The sequence below is a fragment of the Diadema setosum genome, chromosome 20 (assembly GCF_964275005.1).
Source record: "Diadema setosum chromosome 20, eeDiaSeto1, whole genome shotgun sequence".
In the NCBI taxonomy this organism is placed as follows: domain Eukaryota; kingdom Metazoa; phylum Echinodermata; class Echinoidea; order Diadematoida; family Diadematidae; genus Diadema; species Diadema setosum.
Window position 1 is genome coordinate 32,864,395 of NC_092704.1, and position 18,848 is coordinate 32,883,242.

Genomic DNA, 18,848 nt, shown 5'->3' on the forward strand with positions numbered 1-18,848 from the left:
GAGGAAGTGAGTGAAGTTGGTATAGTTCCATCTAGCACTTACCCCGTGGCCACCACATGTGCCACCACTTGTGCCACCGCATGGTTGAGAAAGGTGTACCACGTGACAGAGTTGGTAACAGAATAGGTGTACCAATTCGACAAGTGACATTTTAGAATGACACAATCTATTAAAGTGGTGACGTTGCGGGTGGGTGCACTTGTTTTTGCGTGCCGCCTGTGTTGGTGAGCTGCCTCTGATATAACACATTTCAAGTTAGCGCACAGACTGGTAGAAGCTAGACCCCGTTTACAGTGCGAGGCCGGCTCGGCCGCGGCTCGGCCGCGGCCGAAACCGGCCTCAATTGCGCGGCCGAGCCTCGCAATTTTGTCCGTTTACACTGCTGGGCTCGGCCGCGCTTTCGATTCAAACCTTTCATTATTTGGTCGTAGTGGCGCTCTGCTTGTAAACTAACGCAATTTGGTATTGTCTGGTTTTCAGACCCTTTGCCAACTGAATTCCGTGGCGACGAAGTCGCCGTTCGGGCAAAGGCCTTTGCCGAAGGAAAAAATCCTTTGCAGGACAAAACCACCTTAAACTATACTAGTTTTCGACGTTGAGGGGGTTAATATCCTGAACAGCGAAAGATACAGGCAGAGGGTTTGGAAGCCAGACTAAAACTGGCCGCGCAATTGGCCGCGCATTTGGCCCAGTTTCCGTTTACACCAAGAAAAGGCCGGGCTCGGCCGCGGCTCGGCCGCGGCCGAGACCACCTCCAGAGCGAGGCCAAATGCGAGGCCAATTTTGGCCTCGCATTTGGCCTTTTGCGCGTTTACACTGAAGCGGGGCTGGACTCGGCCGCGGCCGAGCCGCGGCCGAGCCTCGCACTGTAAACGGGGTCTTAGAGACATGTAGTACTATAATAAAAGCGATCGTTTCAAACTGCAACAAAAACGAATCCCACCTACTCGGCCATCCTGACACGGCTCGTGGAGACATTCAATTGAACAGACACAGTCAATACTGTCACAACACAATATACATAATACAATATTATTATACTCAAGGTTTCATTGCCAAATGCGATATATCCATTGAACCCGAGATAATCGCGTTTTCTGCTGTTATAGGTAGGGGATACCTTTTACAGACCTCCCAAAATGCAGCAAAACATTAAATATGAACCTCAGGGGACTTGTTTAGGCCACTGCTGAGAAATTTGGAAGTCAACAGTTATCTACAATTTGAATAATGCACAAAACTCAACTACTCAGTAGTTCTGTGTGTCAGCCACACTTAAGCCTTTTTGTTGTAGTCTTCTGTATTTTTTTTTTTTTATCTATAAACACAAATCTAAAAGTATAAAAGCTGATGTAATAACATATAGAGTGCGTGGCAAGAATGTATATAGAAATGTTTGTAAGTTTTGATGAACTTTCTTTACAAAATATACATGATGGACACACATGCAGCGCATGGGTCTGCAAAGCTAGCCTAGTAATGTACTGGAATTTACGGTGAGCCCCGAAAAAAATTCAATTCAAAATCTAACGGTCAATAAAAATGTACTAAATGTTACCTTCCACTTTCAATACTTTATGGGAGTTTCTAAAATGATACTCTCTTCAACATACCACTGTATTTATACAACTCTTCATTTAAGGCATGCAAATGGGATTCCCTACCTTTAAGATAGAAAAGGCAAAAATTTTCGAATTTTAAGAAGCAAAAAAAAAAAAAGAAGCAAAAATGGATGTATTGGCTGAACTCAACTGATATTATTACCATGCGATCACAGTTTTTTCCTTTTTTTTGGAAGCGTAGATGTATTGTCTTATTGCAATCATGGTTGTAGTGTTTATAACTGGAGTGTATGTCATTTTCAATCAATTAATCAATCAATCAATCAATCAATCAATCAATCAATCAATCAATCAATCAATCAATCAATCAATCAATCAATCACTGTAAATGTGATACTTTATTACATCCTTTCTTTCTCGTTGTGTACGCAGGCGCTCGCCTCTGCATGGTCGTGTGCGTGTGTGCATCATCAAGTGTTTAAACTCGTATGTTCATGGCTTTGCGTGCGATCCCCTCTCTCTCCCCTCATGTGAATGGATTTTCATAGATGTAGGCAAAGTTCGCAGCTACATTTATTTAATGCCTATGTTTTATATATACAGACACTTACTTCCTCTCTCTCATTCACACACATATCATCATCATCATCATCACCACCACCATCATCATAATCATCATCATCGACACTCAAGATCAAACACGTTGATTGCACACATGGTGTGGCACGCAACTACACACACGCACGCACATACATTCCATATTTGAACACAGATTCAATGCAGGCACAATCTCGCAAACGTAGAAATGCAAGTAAAAAGACAAGTTTATAAGTGATGTCAATGATCGGCATAGCATACATATGAAATTCATATTTCAATAACTTCATGTATATGATATATTATTTTTTGCTTCAATAAAGTAATTCGATTGCAATGATTAACACAATTTAATTACCCGTCAATGACGTAAATACACACTGATTGATCTGTGTTTTGAGTAATAACAATGATAAAAATCATGGGTACAGTGAATACTCGGTTGAATTTGAAACTCGATAGTGTAGTGGGTATGATGCCTGTCAAGCAACAATGAGGTAATGCTTTCGAATCCTCCCTGCTGGGAAGAACACAGTGCCACACAGTGTGAGAGTCACAGTGTGAACACACTCTGAACACAGTGTGAAATCTCTTCACACTGCTAAATCCAGAGTGTTTTGACAGTGTGAACAAAATGTGATTAATCAATTCACAGTGTGAAACAAAGCACTACTATGTGATCACACACTGTGAAAACCACACCACAATGTAAAATCATCTTCACACTGTCAAATTTGAGCGTTTTCAGATAGACAGCTATGTGAGCATACTGTGAACAGTCTATGAACACACTGTGAGACCCTGTGTTTTTTCCAGTAGAGGCCACCACAGTAATCACGTACGCCATCATTATCTTTTTTAATCATAACTATGACCAAAATGAACGAATACATCGGTGTGTACTTACGTCATTGAAGGGCAATTTGTCAGTGTTGCAACAAAAACAACTCGGAGCAAGATTCATCAAATTGAAAAAAAAAAAAACATAAATAAAATGATTATATGCCTGTAAATTCAGTTGTCTCAGAAAGCATTGATGCACTTGGTATATACGAGAGGAGAATGGAACTTCATGTAAATAATCTGCCGCAATGTACCTTATATCTTACAATGTAGTTTTGCCTGTAATCATTAATAAACTGTATCGAACATGGAATATCAGACAGGATGAAGCAACTTTTACAAACAATTTACAATGTTATGGCAATCTTACGAGAAAGTTCTAAAGTAACAGTACTATAATGTGAAAAAAAAAAAGAAATGTATGACTATGATCTCTACTGAAAAAGAAAAGAAAATTATTTTCAAACCATAAAACTACTCTATTTTTAAACTTAGCACTTTGACGAAACACAAAACAATGCAATACAAAATGAGTACTTATACACACTTGTAGCTACAGATCTTATAACTTTGAACATATCAACGTTGATATCATAGCACAACGCACTCCTAACTTTACGGCACGACTCAGTGAGTGGCAAGATACAGAAACATGATTATACTTTATTTCATTTTGCAGCATTAACTGGGGCAATCTTCATAGTCAAGCGTTGCTTATAGAGATAGCCCAAGCATTTTTTATTATTTTCTCAAATATTCACTTTGGATCTCTCCTTTGTTGTATAAAGAATCAATTTGTTACACAAATCTAATCTAAATACTTTTTCTGGAGTGTGCATTGGATATAATATTTGTACATTAATTGTTCATGTGATCAAGCCAATATTTTGATGAATTCCGTTACATGTACATAATACAGAAACTTGAATGCTGACATACGATGATACTAAACTGAACTGTGAATTTCTTGGCCAATGTCTACGGTACATTGTCGGACAGGGAGCTTCTTAAATGATATAGCTAATATTGATGTAAATGAACAAATGGCATGGAGTAACGAGTCAGTTTAATTGCCCCTTTACAAGTTTACAATGAAAGTTTCTCATAGCGAGTGGACGGAAATAACTAATGCCATTCTACTCCCAAAAGGAATAAAGCTTCCGACATAATACCGCATGACAAAGAAAGAAATTAAAGTGTCAATACAAAACAGTTCACTCTTCATCATGCAAAATTATAATATAGAGTGAAGCACGGACAAAGTGATAAAAAATATTTGATCTAACATCATTGCTTCTCATTGCCGGACTCGAAAGTCCAATATATCTATCATGTGTTTATCACTGACATAAATATTTTCACCAGTCCCAAGAACAGACACAAAGAAAAAATGCCTAATTTCTCCAGGAATGACAAAAATTTACTCGCACTGATTTTAGTTGGACTACTTTTTTTTTTTACTTCCTGAAACAACCTTTCATGAATTATTTGTATGTCAAAGGCGTAATTTCCTCAAGCACTAGGTTATAAACAAAACATGAATACAAAATGTACAATGATGCAGAAACGGACATATACGAGCAGAATATTAAATGTTCTTCTGACGTAACAGTCTCTGATTGTCAAGGTATGAATATCTCTTTTCAAAATATGGGCAAAGTGAATACAATCTATTTTTATGTATTTTTGCAGTCACAATCACTGGACGGAAAAGGTGAAGCCATTGTTACTCTTCGGGCTTCGGACAATCAAGGAAATTGTTTGTTCAAAACACGAACATACTTTCATTGGCAAAAATATCTTAATATCTGGACGGAAGTTAACTTTCTTTCCTGGGCAATGAAAACAAGGTGTTAAAATGTGATATCTCAGAATACTGACAAATGCATGAATAAAATAATTGTTTCTATCTTTCATTGGCCGCTCTCGCAATGGTTTCGGTGCATAGGAATTAGGAAATCGCCACTAGTATCAAGTAATCAGGTACCACAGACCTATGATTTCACTTTGATTGGTTCATTCTCAAGCGTTGGTATATCAGCTAATCCACCTAGATTTATGCACTACTTCGCTCCTAAACCGACAACCAAATAAAAACAAGCACAAAACACACAGAACGAAACAAAACAACAAACACGGGTAAAACAACAACGCAAACAATCACAAAATTAAATGGAAAATCATACAATGCTTCAAATCGACATAATGCATAGATTATCATTAATACCACAAGTTGTTATAACAGTGATTTATCACTGTAGACATTATTTTCCCATAATGGAAGCAGAGCGAATTCAAATGTGAGAAGTGATCAGTGATGTCACGATTTCGTAAGCAGTCATTCCTAAAACGTGTTGCCCAGCAGAGCTAGGTAAGTTTCATATACCTATACTCAGCTCAGTCAATTATTTTCCCTCCTAACTCTTTTCTATTTTGAATTGCAGGTGCGGATACATAACTGAACGGTATATGAACATAGCCTGCCTAGCCCGTCAATCATCTCAAAATATTTTGTGAAGTATGCGTCCAACGGATACCCAATACCCGATGGAAGTAGGACTTCCTCCTTCATTATGCGTCACTTTGGAAAGGTTCGACCGGTGTCCTGGTATATGGCCGAGGGCCTTGGGGGGATTGGAAATCCTCTTCTTTGTCCTTTTCGTGTTCTTTATCCATTTCATTGAAGCTGGTCAGGCTCATCAAAATGTGGCCTTCCTCATTTAGGCTCCTTTCACTATTTTCGGATGGCTCTGGGCTTGGTGTTACAGTTGCTGACCTCAAGAAATAGGGTTTATTTAGGCTACAGAAAAGAGGTAAATGAAAGAGAGAGGGAATGGGGAACACGTGTCAGAAAATGAAATTCTATGTTCTCCTTTTTGATAATGGCGAGCTTTAGATCGGCGACGCGAACGCTAAGACAAGATGACCTAGCCTCAGGGGTTGAACAATGGAAACAGCTGTCTCGCCAATGACAGAACACCATTTTAACCTCCGTCGTAGGCGGTCGCGTCTCAGAACTAAAGCTCGCGTATCTCAAATGCTGTGGAGACTGCATGACGACTTGACAGAATATCAGATAAAAATGGTATAATAATGATATAGGAGTCACGACACGCTCCACTCACCTCACTGGCTCATGCAAGGCAAATGATGATGGGGTAATGAGGTGAAGTCATTGCTTTAAACAACCACCTTTTGAAGTTATAGATTAAGCTGGTGGATTCAGAACTAATCAACCAGAATCTGCTGTGCTCTTTCAAAACTGCAGTGGTAGCATAATGCAGCAATATATTTTATCCGTGGTAAAAGAAAATGAATGAAATGACATGTTAGCAGGAATTCATAAGCAGAAGTAGAAACAACGACTTCAGGCGTGTCGGAATCATAGTATGGACAAGCGATCTTCCTGAATAGGTGTTACGTTAACCATTGGTCGGGGTTAAAACTGCAATTAAGACGAATCACCAACCTGCTAGTTTTCTTCACGATCACGCCTACACCGATGATGACAACAAGGAGGACAACACCAGCCACACAGGTGCCGACAATGATGATGGTATACAACTTTCCCTCTGGAACTGGAGGGACTGTAGAGTCCTCCGGATCTAATCAAGATTTTTAAAAAAAGTTTCTGTATTAGTTACCGCGATTTCCATTACTTTCCACTACAATGTGAAACCCTGGCTTCTTGTAAGTGGACTTTTTGTTTTCATCTCTGAAACTATAAAGTCTGAGATTGAAATTGAAAGATAGAAGCAAAACTGAGAAAAGAAGTAGAGAGTGACAGTTATATGAATATCAGTTCTAGATTTTATCTGATTAGATTAAGTCAAAGTAGAAAATGATGAGACGATTCTTGGTCTTTAACTAGACCATCTAAACACGTGAATATGGAAATTCATTCTACTGTATAGGAGTCTTACAACACCTCACTAGCTATTGACTGGTAATGGAGTTTTTTTTTTTTGTCTGTTTATTATCCCTTAAGCTTACATAATGATTATGTATACTTAAGAAAGAGTATGAATGGGGGAATGATCGATAAGGTTAGTCGTTCATCTGTGATATGTAAATTAAATCTCGAAGTGGACAAAGGGAACTACGACATAAATCAAAATCTTCAAGAAAATCTGACTCCCTCTGGTAAAAAACAAACAAACAAACAATATTCGCCACAAGATGTAGTAATGAGTGGGAATATTGTTGATCACTACTATTCCTTTTGCCACTCACTCATGCATTCGTGATGATTGGTTGAGGCGTTGCCAATTGTAACCATCCCAGTGGGACAAGGCATGCACGCCTCCTCCAGATGATGGTGAAGGTTCTGGTACGTGTCGGGAGGACAGGGGAGGCACATCAAGGTCTGGACTTCAAAGTAACTTCCACTGCCACAAGCAACTGTAACATAAAAAAAAAACAATAAAAAAATAGTACCATGGGTGGAGTTAAAATGCATCTACGTGAACAACACACGTCATGGACACTATAGCAGAATCACATTTAGAAATGCAGGATACTTATTAAAAAAAGGCTTAATCAAAGGGTACTTGTTACTGCATACAAACGATGGTGGATACATTCCCTGCAAACGCATTAATAAAAATCTGTCCTGACGCAGCTTCAGACCATATTTCATTCATTCCATTTCATTTACTTCATTCCTAACAAACAAGTAAATATAATTAAAGTGAGACATTTCTTAAACAAACTCAACAATGATTTTACACCAGGACCAAAACAAAAATTGCTGGAGGTCATTCCTGTATCCCAAACCTTGAATTCTGGCAAGGCAAGGGATGCTCTGTTATTATCTCAGTAAAAGAGGTGAGGGGCTGCTGAGGAATTATTGTACATCTATAATTCACTGGTGTAATAACCTTTCTCGATCTTGATTCCACACCCATTTGGGTCCAAAGATTATCTGCCTGTAAGATGCCTATTATTTGTTTCCTTTCTCAGTTGTTCGTATGTGAGTTAATTATTCATTTTCAATCAAATGTCAAGTTAGACAACTTCTCCTTCAGTATCACTCTAACCTGTAGTTGAAAAGGGATTCGCAAGTAGTTTAAGATAGGCGCGAATATTTTTTTTTTTTGTACTCGTTAAACGAAAATGTATTAATGTACTCTATTGATATATTTACACATCCTGAATCAGGGTGGTAGTATAATTGAACGATGTTTAATGATAGTACGATCTATACTCCCTGCGGTATATTGTTGCACGATAAGGGTATCATTGTTGATTACTGGAACAGGGATTCTGGAAATGAAGGCTAAAGACCCAATTTACCAATGCAATCCGTAATATTTGCAGAGCCGTTGCCCTTGGTAACCAAGTCATCTGGACACGGGATGCACTCTTCCTCTTGGTGTCCACTCTGGTCGAGGTATGAATTGACTGGGCATGGCAGGCAGCGGGGGTTGGAGGTATTGGACACGTCCACGTAGAATCCTGCCTCACAGATGACTGGTAGAGTATAACATATGAAAACAATTTCACAATATTACACTCTGTCATACTGACAAGCCCAATTGGAAGAAATATCAACGATAACGTAAATATGACTTTTGCCCTAACTTCAATTGCTATATTCAGATACCACGATTTTTTGTACAATAACAGTAAAGTTGACATGTCATGTAGTGCTCCTTTATGATAAATTCAAGTGAGTTTCAAAACAAGCAAACAAAACAATAATAGTATTAAAAAAACAGAAGAAGAAACTAAACGAGATTAACTGGCACAGTGACAGAAGAAGAAGAGATCCCCATGCAAAAACGCGGACTTGTTCACCTACCCACACAGTCGCTGATATTGGAGGAGGCCTCGGTCAGAGTCACGTAGCCAGCTGGACATGGGATACAGCTCTGCTGTCCACTTCGGTCCTGGTAGGCGTTCAGTGGACATTCCAACGCAGACTGGTTCTGGGTTGTCAATGTCAACCCATACATCTTGGTAGTAACCCACGGGACAGGGAACTGTATTACAATGATGGCAGCGAGAAGATAACACATTAAGAATTAATACTATGTACAGAAGTGTTTTTTTTTTTTTTGTATGTTGTACCTGTTGGGACCCACAATCTAAAAGCTTCACTTTTTACTGGGTACATCCATGCCCATGCCCAAAATCATTTTTCACTCAAATATCAATCTTCTTTAATCCTCAACGTCAGTATAGTATAATATATCCCGATTCATTTTTGATCACATACGTTGACATTAACTTTTCCTTTTATTTCCATTGCTGTGATACATATTTTGTTGTGATAAAAAAACAACAACTTGGACTTGATATTAGACATGACAATTCACCTCTCATGCACTAAAGGGCCTTCATAGCATTTGTTATTGAAAGAAAGCAGATAGTTATGACAAATTACTCCTGGTACTGCTCTAATCATAATCCGTGTCTTTCATTTGACACTATACTACACGCGTGATATTCCAAGGAAACTTGACTAACTCTGTAAGGCATATTGGTTCGATACGCTGTCGATTACTGCTTGTATGGCAAATTTCTTTCATTTCATGGATATTCTTGATTAAGTTTAAACAAAGCATATTCAATGACTGGCCCCTCCATTCGAAGGACAAATCACACGAGTCCTAAGAATATTCTTTTATTGGAGCCGCTCATCTTCTTTACAAAGAGGACGAAAAAGTCACCCATTACCACCCGGGTTACATTTCTGCACTCAATCTGTCCATGTAAAAAAACCTAAAAAAAAAACCCTTAAAAAAAAACCTTTACCACAAGAATGAAAAAAAAAATGGACCATAGCAATAGTTTACTGTACATGGAATGGTAGAGTTATGAGGCTCACCGATGCACTCTGTGATACTGACGGCCTCAAGACTTGCTGTAATGAGACCATGGGGGCATTCCTTACACTCCGCTGCCCCTCCTGGTCTTGGTAAGTATTACGCGGGCAGGACTCGCAGGAGGACAAATCTCCAACTACAGTATAGTATGTGCCAGCAGGACAGATAACTGTGTGTAAAAGAAAACATAATCCTTTCCCATTCTCCATGTCTACTCTTGATAGTACTGATACTACCACATGCTCTGGTACAGCTTCTAGAAAATAATCATCATCCATTAACAGTGTTTCCCTCCTCATCAAAACCATCATATTCGATACTAGTCGGTTGAAATAACGATAAATCTGCAATTTTGAAGATCATATTTTTAACACCTAAAATAATGATAATAATGTTGATAATGACACAGCAGTAACGATGGTAATAGTGTTGACAATAATGATAATCTTGATTAAATTTTGTTATTTTAAATGGTGTTACTTGCAGTAGTAGTAGTAGTAGAAGTAGTAGTACTATAGTTGTAGTTACGACATTTAGAATTGTTGGATTTGCAAGAGTAACAATGACAATAATCACAATAACATAATGATGATACTATTGATCTTACTAACATTAATGCTAATACTACTACCTACAATGCTGATGATTAAAAAAGATAAAACAATGATACTAATAGTGTATTCATAATAAGCTTATGATGGGTATACCTTCACTAAAGATTCTCTGCGCTGTGGCCACAGCCGTAAGCACTACCCATAAAACTGACATACTGGAGATATACTGAATAAAACACTCTATCCAAACACATTCCAAACTAATGATGTTCAAATTTGGACAAAATTTCAACCAAGGGTCTGTGTTAAAGTGCTTCGTTCACAACATCATAAATAGTACTTTCACGCTACTGCTTACAAAACAAGAACAACTCTTTGAGCACACTTTAGAGGATGAAAAACCCCGCCGTCATACCACAGTTTCCCCTGGCCGTGTACCCCTGCCCTGCAGGACAGATGATGGTGACTGTCGAGACCACACCCCCGGCATCAGGATCTATTGTCTCGCCGTTCATCTCCAGAGATAGGAAGCCGTTGACATGAGTGTGTTCAGGGTTTCACTCATCTCATCCACTGATGGCTGGTCACTCTCTGGAACAGTGACATAATGGAGAGATTGAAGGTCATTACAAGGAATATTGAAATTCCTTTCAACATTGTTCACACAAAGATAAAAGATGTAAGATCGTATTCTCTGAAACTTAAGAACTTACAAACCAAAAAGTCCATCTCACTAATTGGGACTTAATTAATGAACACATAATAGAATGCGGATGTAGTGTAAATGGTGTAATCAATATCTAAATACTTGTGCAAGGGCTGGAATCAATGCAATGTCCCAAAAATATAGCACAACATTGTAAACAATGTCTGTAATTCATCAGTCTCCGGGCTGCAATGGATATTGATTAATAAAACACCATTTCAATTGAATGAAATGAAATGAAATAAAATTAACTTAAATTACATTACATTACATTCAACAACCCCCTTCTCCCAGAACCTACTTTGCCTTTCTAGAACTCGACAATAACGCTTAAAAAAGTAGCGAATTTTAAGAAAAAACGTAATTAACAAATTGTCTTCATACACATTAATTTCTATACATGTCTAGCTTTTAACTACAGTACCTAAACACAATTCAAAAATGGGGTAAAGTGAGATGAATGAAAAAGATAATATCAGCTTTTTCTACCTTCAGTATTGGTGTAATTGAATGTTGCCTCCACTGCTAGCGTGACGGGCTCGTCATCAGTTGCTCTTCGTCGACGAGAAACGCAGTTCTCGACCTGGATTAATGAACAAAGGATCCTATTTTGTAGAACATGTTTTCTCTTTGCGTTTGAGGTGTAGAGATTCTGCAGCTCTCCAGAATTCAGATGAATGACTGTATGTGTTTATGTGGCCTATGTGCCGTGTCTCAGAAACACATTTTGAAGCTGCACTGATATTGAACAAACTTGGAACAAACAACAGAAAAACCATTATATTCCTTATGACACATAAAGTGATATTCTCCAAATTAACTTCAATGAAAGCTTTTTTTACAATGCCATTTTGATGACAATTATGCTTACCTTTATTTTTTTTTTATGAAAGGAAGTGACTGGTAATCTCTTTATTTAAGCTCAGACCATTCCAGTAGAGAAAACTAGAAGACTCTGTGACCATCTTCCAAGACTCTACGTGACCATCTTCCTTTTTTCCTTTGTTTGCGATCAATGCAGTACATCTTAATCTTCTTATCATCAAAAAAAGAAAAAAAAAAAGAAAAAGACTCACAACACCTCACTACTTACGTCTATGTTAGAAATGGAGCAATGGTTGTTGCTAGAGCAACCAAAGTTCCCTATGCTGTTGCTGAAGGCACTGGTGAGCTGCACCTTTAGTGTGTTCTCATCCTGCTCCGAGGAGCACTGGGCACTGGGGTAGGGCAAACTGATGTTGGCCGTCACTTCGTTGGGTTTACTGATCTCTGCAGCAGGTGGAAGACAAGAGGAACCCATTAACCCTTTCTGTGATAGTAACTTTTAACAGTGCATGTCTACTGGACTTGGCATTATAATATTTCACTTTTTGCTAAAATGTGTATTGCTACACCCCCCCCCCCCCGACACACACGGTATATTTAGGGTATGGTTATCCTATGTACATGTATATGCCCATTCCCGCCATCTGAAAGCATACTAATTTTTATCTCAGGACTGTCAGTTGTCGAAACTCCAAAAAGCGGGTTTTTCGCAGGACTCTCCTGCCTTTGAGACCCCCCCCCCCCCCCTGCACTGCCTATTTCAAGTAAGCTGTCAATCCAACCCCCGATCTCTAGACAAAATTGAGGGCCAATGTTTTCATTTTTAGAAATGAAACAATGTGAGGACCTTTGCTAACTGGATTGAGATTTAAATTAACTGTGTAGGCCTAAAGTGAAGGGACATTTCCCTATTAAAGTCACCAAGAAATGTGTAGTTCATGCAGTTTGGATAATGACTAAGCTTGCAAGAAGTATGTTTAGCTACTTGGTAAATGCAACCCATTATGCATTTTACCCTCCTCTCTGAACAAGTTGGTTATGTGGGATCTGTGAACGACTAAGTGATTGTTTTGAAGCGCTTACCTAGGGACAGCGTGAATTGATTTGATTGCAGAAGGGAATCTGGTATGATCTAAAGCAGCAGCCATTATGAATACACTTTTGGGAGACCAGCAAAGCTAGTTGTGTAGCGGTGATGTCTGGTTATTTTTTTTTGAGACAGATACTATTCTTTTTGGGAATCTTACATCAACCATGGACCTATCGGTCCATGCATCAACCTACCCTGGCAGCTCGGTAGCTTGGCTTTGATGTTTAAATCAAGCTGATGGCTCCACACATAGTTGGTGGATGGGCTGCAGACGTAGAAGGAGTGTACTTCTCCAACAAAGTCCAGGCCTTCGGGACAGCTGGCGGTGCAATTGTACGCTTCTCCGTCCATCTCGCACTCCAAGGTTCCATTCTCCGGGGCCTTGAGGGTGAGACAGGCTGCAGGAAGAGATGAAAGGTATAGGTGGTGACTAACTTTCAACTGGTCCGGAAATCCATGTTTTTTAACTAATAGTAACCTTCTCTGTTCCAATGAGTGAAAAATGACGAAATACTAATTACACACACAAATCTATTGACAGCTAGGAAATTAATGTGGGACGCACAGGGTTACGGAACAAAATACTATGGATCTACAAGGACATTAGTCAGTGTTAACATTATAGGGAGAAGATTTGGTATGTTTTAGTGAGATGACAAAAGGAAGGATAACCGCTGCCTTCTTGAAGTCCTGTTATCATGTATGCTACACTAAGATGCTATGCCTACTATAATCTTCTCATGCGGCACCTACTGACCTTGGACGAAGGATATTATAAGAGGACAGGAGAAATGATTCAACATGCACGGAGTAGTACTGTGCCAGCTAGTTTTATCAGAAAAAAAAAACAGTATTAAAGAGATACCCAATGTCATCATTCCTCCTGTAAATCATTCTGCAAGATCACGGCGGACATCACTTGTAACAGGTTGTGGTATTTGTGTCGTATTGGATGCATTACCTGGACATTTCTGGGTGTTACAAGCTTCTTCCTCAAAGTCATGACCTTCGCAGGGCATTCCATGTTCATTTGGGGGAGGGTTAGTGCACTCCCGAGTCCGATTCCAAATCCCTCCACCACAGGACTCTGAGCAGGGACTCCACTCTGTCCACTCACTCCAGTTTCCATGGACTGAAATTTAACAGACAAATCAAACTATTTTGATGCAAAGGAAAGAAGCGAATGTATCACCAGCAGAGAGAGGCATGAACATGCTTTTCTAACTGGCTAAACTCTTCAGTAGATATCTACTCATTCGAACCATGTTCAGTCAAATAGCTAGAATTCATATCTATTATTCAGTATACACTGTAAGTCTTTACAGCTCTAGGTGCAGAAATGCATCGTAAGAAAAAGAACACATTGTGATACATTGGCACTGCGCCAAGACAGAACACACCCTCTTCACTATTGGAGGTAAATAACATGTTTCGAATCACAACCAAATGTGACCGATATTTGTGAGCATGCAATATAATTATGTACGAATGTCTACTCGTGTGGTTGGCAGAAAAAGGTTTCCGTTGTGTCATCGACGATTAATCAGTTTTGATGTTATTTCAACATTTTTTTTTGTGTGTGTGTGCCCTGTAGTCATTTTAATTGATTTTGCAACTCCCATCTAACTTTACTACTGACGGCATGTACACAAATGACGCTCATCACTTATTTATTTATTTATTTTTTGACATTACACAATATATCAAACTTAGTTTGACCAATCTGCAACTCGCGTCTAACTTACTAATAGCGACTTCACAGAATGGTCCCTTGAATACGTTTGAGCATTCACACGAGGTGGTCCTATTCAGCGTGGTGCAGCTCCCTCCGTTCTGGCAGGTGGTGTTTGTACAAAGATCCACCTCTTCATCACAGTTCTTTCCCGTCAGGTACTCTGGACATAGGCACATGTAGGAGTTCAGTTGGTCCACACAGGTACCTCCATTCTGACAAGGTGGTGATGGCGTGGCTAGCAAACATTCATTGGTATCTGGAAAACAAAGGAATACAGGCCTGTCAGGTCAAACAACTGCACGTGCAATGTAGAATACACTTTAAGTATATAGACAGTTATTCCAAGTTTGTTATTGATGAAGTCATAGGGCATAATCATCAAGGGCGTGTTCTTATCTATATAAAAGGTAATGTACCACACAATTCAAATTGAGAGCAGCTGATGAAAAGGAACAAATCCCATTTATTCTCTACCATTTTCTACAGGTCTCTCAATCTTCAAAACGCTTTGGACACTAATGGACTCACCAAATGTTGCCTGCCGGTCACCTTTCCTCTGTATTAAAAGGATCAGGCTTGAAGGGCTGATTATAAGCCAATGATACATGTCTTTTTTATATCCCTACGGTACATCAGTGGACTATTCGGTGTATTTAGCATTTACACATGGATTATGTAAAATAATCTCACCATCACACTGTGAAGGAAACTTTGCCACAAGAGTAAAGGCTTCGTTCCCAGTAAAGTCTGTCCATGTGATGACGTTTCCTGAAGCACTTGAATTACACTTGGTCTGAAGCACAGGTATCAAATCGTCCCCCACTATACCACTCCAGAGGTTGAAGGCGTTAACATGGAATTTGCCTATTTTTAGGATTAGAACAATGTTACGATTATCACGCGTTACGTGAGTTACATGAAATTATATCAGAAAGGCAAAGTAATCAAATATCTCATGGTTTCATTTAATGACATACATAATCATGTTAGTATAGTGTTGATAGTTCACGCATATCTTTCTTTTATCTAGGTTATTTCTACCAGAAAATAAGGAATATAAATAAAATGTCAATATTCATCTTCATAAATTGAGAAATAAGATAAACGCCTAAGAGTATATCATTTTTTTTTTTTTTTTTTTGCACAGAATCATAAGGGGACTTTGCATATTAAAGACACATTGTGTGTGATATGACACAGTTAACCCGTGCCGTGCGGGAACCTGGTGGCCTGCGTATCAAGTCTATGAGAACATAATGGAAATATTTCAGAATTCAGTACAGAACGGGTTAACATAACACAGTTATGTTTTGGTGTTTCTTTTGTTCTTTCTTTTCCATTTTATGGTATTTCATGGAGAAAGAATAGGATAACATAATGTCCCAAGGCGATTTGCATTAGTCATACAATCCTTTTCAGCTTTCCTTCAGGCACTCAAAGTTTCCTTAACATTCACAACTAGTATAGGTTATAAGCAAAAACACTCTACTGTAGTGATAAACGGTGCACACAGGGGAGGGAGTATTGATACTGTCATCATGATTGCATTCAGGCCACTCATTTCTTTTCCTTAAGCTGATTGATAGTACATAATAGATTATTATATCGTCACGTTCATTTAAAACATAATTATCATAACTTACATTTCCCATTCGCATTTTGATTGTACACTTTCTAGAGATCAAGGTTTTCGTACCCCTATTATGAACTGCCTATATCAAAATCAGGGTCACATATGGACCTGAGTTATTCCTCAAACTCACCATTGTTGAGAAGACTCGATCCGATCGTAACATCAATTATTTCTCCCATACTACTCTCATTGGCTGCACTGTGATTGGCCAACAGCTCAGAGCCATCAACGCGCCATTCCCATTGACCGTGTATGTCAAACCATAGGAAGACATGATGCCAACGGTTGTCACATAGACTTGACTGGTTGCTATTGTATGACTCTCTGAAAGAAAAACAAAAAGAACACCAATCATTATGATGGTTGTTCAAGAGCCATTTGTACGGAACAAACACAGCTCATACAAAATACGTAGACTTTTCGATCTTGTCTAATTTGTTGATGTCTGTGTTTTCTACTCTTCCACTTCGTTGTTATCCTAGTTTGGAAAACTGTTGTATGTGCTTTCCAAGCCGTGAGCAACATAGCGTCTCTGTTTTACATCTCCTCTCCTCGATCCTGATGAAGCCCGTATCACTTTGCCCATACGTCACTATTCCCAGCGTCAACAGCTGCTATGTCTTCACAGAATGGTATCTGATGATATCGCTTGTTAATATCAATTAACAAGCTACACAGTACGCACTTATCGTACACACAGCACGAAACGAAAACAAAAAAGTCAAGTTTCCATAGCCTTTTCATGCATCCGGGTCATAAGTGAGCGTACGCGTAACATTGACATGTGAGCTTCCGCCAACACTGGCTCATTAACCTAATATATATATATATATAATATATATATATAACATATATATATATATATACATATATATATATATATATATTTATATGAAGAGTTTGTTTGCAAAAACCGATAAGTCCATGTTTGCCAAATGGAGATATTTGCGATTAAAGGTCAAGAAAAATAAAAAGAATAATAAGAAAATTTTTGCTCCTTTTGATCATAACTTCAAAAATGTACCTCTATAATGTAGTGACCAATATATCGTACGAAAGGTATTATTTTGTACTTTATAACAGCGACCGTACTTCAAAATCTTCAAAAATTGACTTATCGGTTTTTGCGAACAAACTCTTCATATATATATATATATATATATATATATACATAATATATAATATTCACCACTGCAAATTCACACTTTTTTCAGTGGAAACATACGCGCTTGTTGGTGATTTGAAAGTTCGTTTTCGTTGAAAGTAGTTCATTTGAGATACCAACAGCATTCTTTAAAGAAAAATTAAATCGGGAAGACTGCCTCAGTAAGACTGGTGAAAGCTATGAAGTTTCAAGAAACTAACACAATTATTTAAACATACGTTGGTAAATTTGCGGGTTTACGCAATGAATTCTAGATTTTACGGTATGTGCTTTCAAGTTTTAAATTGTCCATACCTTCCAATCATCAAAGTGAGGCTGCACGGATTATAGAGAGCTACGGTAAAGTTTCCAGCACTGAGACGAAGCAGTCGCAGGTTCTCTGATGGTGCAGGGACATCCACCAACATCCACACAGAAAGGGTCAAGTTTTGATGGTCATCCTCCGTCTGGACAGAGTGATTGACCATCTTAAGTCTCTGGTCCAGTGTCAAATCGAAGTTGCCAAGGATTTCTGTTCAAATTACATCAATTGCAAATGACAACACACAAAAACGATGTTAATAGAACTCTTTGACTTTATGAATGACACGTATAATATCAAATTTAACTGTGTGTGAGTCGGGAAGTATGAAGAGCTCCATGATTTGTGTGTGTGTGTGATCTCGGCACACAAAGCACACAAAGAAATGAGAAACATCAGTCAATCTTATTTCATACTTTATCTTCTCCTTGTGTGCGTGTGTGTGTGTGTGTTCTAACGCGGCGGGGACCATAACGATGATAGCAGGCAAGATCTTATGATAGAAAGTGTAGTCTTGTATGATTCACCTGTTTCACACCGCTCGCCGGTAAACCCCCTCGGGCATGAACACACGAATTGAATCAGTCCATCCGTACAGGAGCCGTTGTACATGCATGGGTTGGACTCGCAAGAACTGATCCTCTCTTCACATGTAACACCACTGGAAGCATGGTCAAGGCATAGCACATGTTACGTGATTAGATTTCCACTGAGCTTTGTTGTTACATGACTGAAAGATTCTGAATAACACTAGTCTTAAATACACATGACAAACCATATGTATAAATAAACTGATAACCAGCTCTTGCACTGTTTGAAAATGTTTGTATTTCAAACTACACCTTTGAATTTTTTACTACTTATGCAACAAACAATCATTTCAAAATCCTAAATTTATCATAGCATCAGAACCTTTAACCCTAACTAGGCCAGGGGGGGGGGGGGCACGATGTATCACAATCGCGAAAAGCTATCGCCGCGACGTTTCATGACTTTTTTCTTTCAAG

At 38.7% G+C, this 18,848-nt stretch overlaps 1 protein-coding gene across 1 annotated transcript in view; it reads right to left on the minus strand.

The window, feature by feature from the left end:
- The window catches only part of LOC140243619 (uncharacterized), a 62,019-nt gene that overhangs the window by 9,776 nt on the left and 33,395 nt on the right, over window positions 1-18,848 (minus strand). The window contains exons 33-47 of the mRNA XM_072323284.1: window positions 18,369-18,502; window positions 17,835-18,051; window positions 16,506-16,699; window positions 15,433-15,606; window positions 14,753-14,998; window positions 13,969-14,139; window positions 13,202-13,405; window positions 12,186-12,361; window positions 10,802-10,901; window positions 9,835-9,968; window positions 8,806-8,986; window positions 8,298-8,474; window positions 7,236-7,403; window positions 6,472-6,607; window positions 5,585-5,802 (exon numbers count right to left, since the gene is read on the minus strand). Of these exons, the coding sequence (XP_072179385.1) occupies window positions 5,585-5,802; window positions 6,472-6,607; window positions 7,236-7,403; window positions 8,298-8,474; window positions 8,806-8,986; window positions 9,835-9,968; window positions 10,802-10,901; window positions 12,186-12,361; window positions 13,202-13,405; window positions 13,969-14,139; window positions 14,753-14,998; window positions 15,433-15,606; window positions 16,506-16,699; window positions 17,835-18,051; window positions 18,369-18,502 (2,630 nt within the window). The remainder of the gene's footprint in view (window positions 1-5,584; window positions 5,803-6,471; window positions 6,608-7,235; window positions 7,404-8,297; window positions 8,475-8,805; window positions 8,987-9,834; window positions 9,969-10,801; window positions 10,902-12,185; window positions 12,362-13,201; window positions 13,406-13,968; window positions 14,140-14,752; window positions 14,999-15,432; window positions 15,607-16,505; window positions 16,700-17,834; window positions 18,052-18,368; window positions 18,503-18,848) is intronic.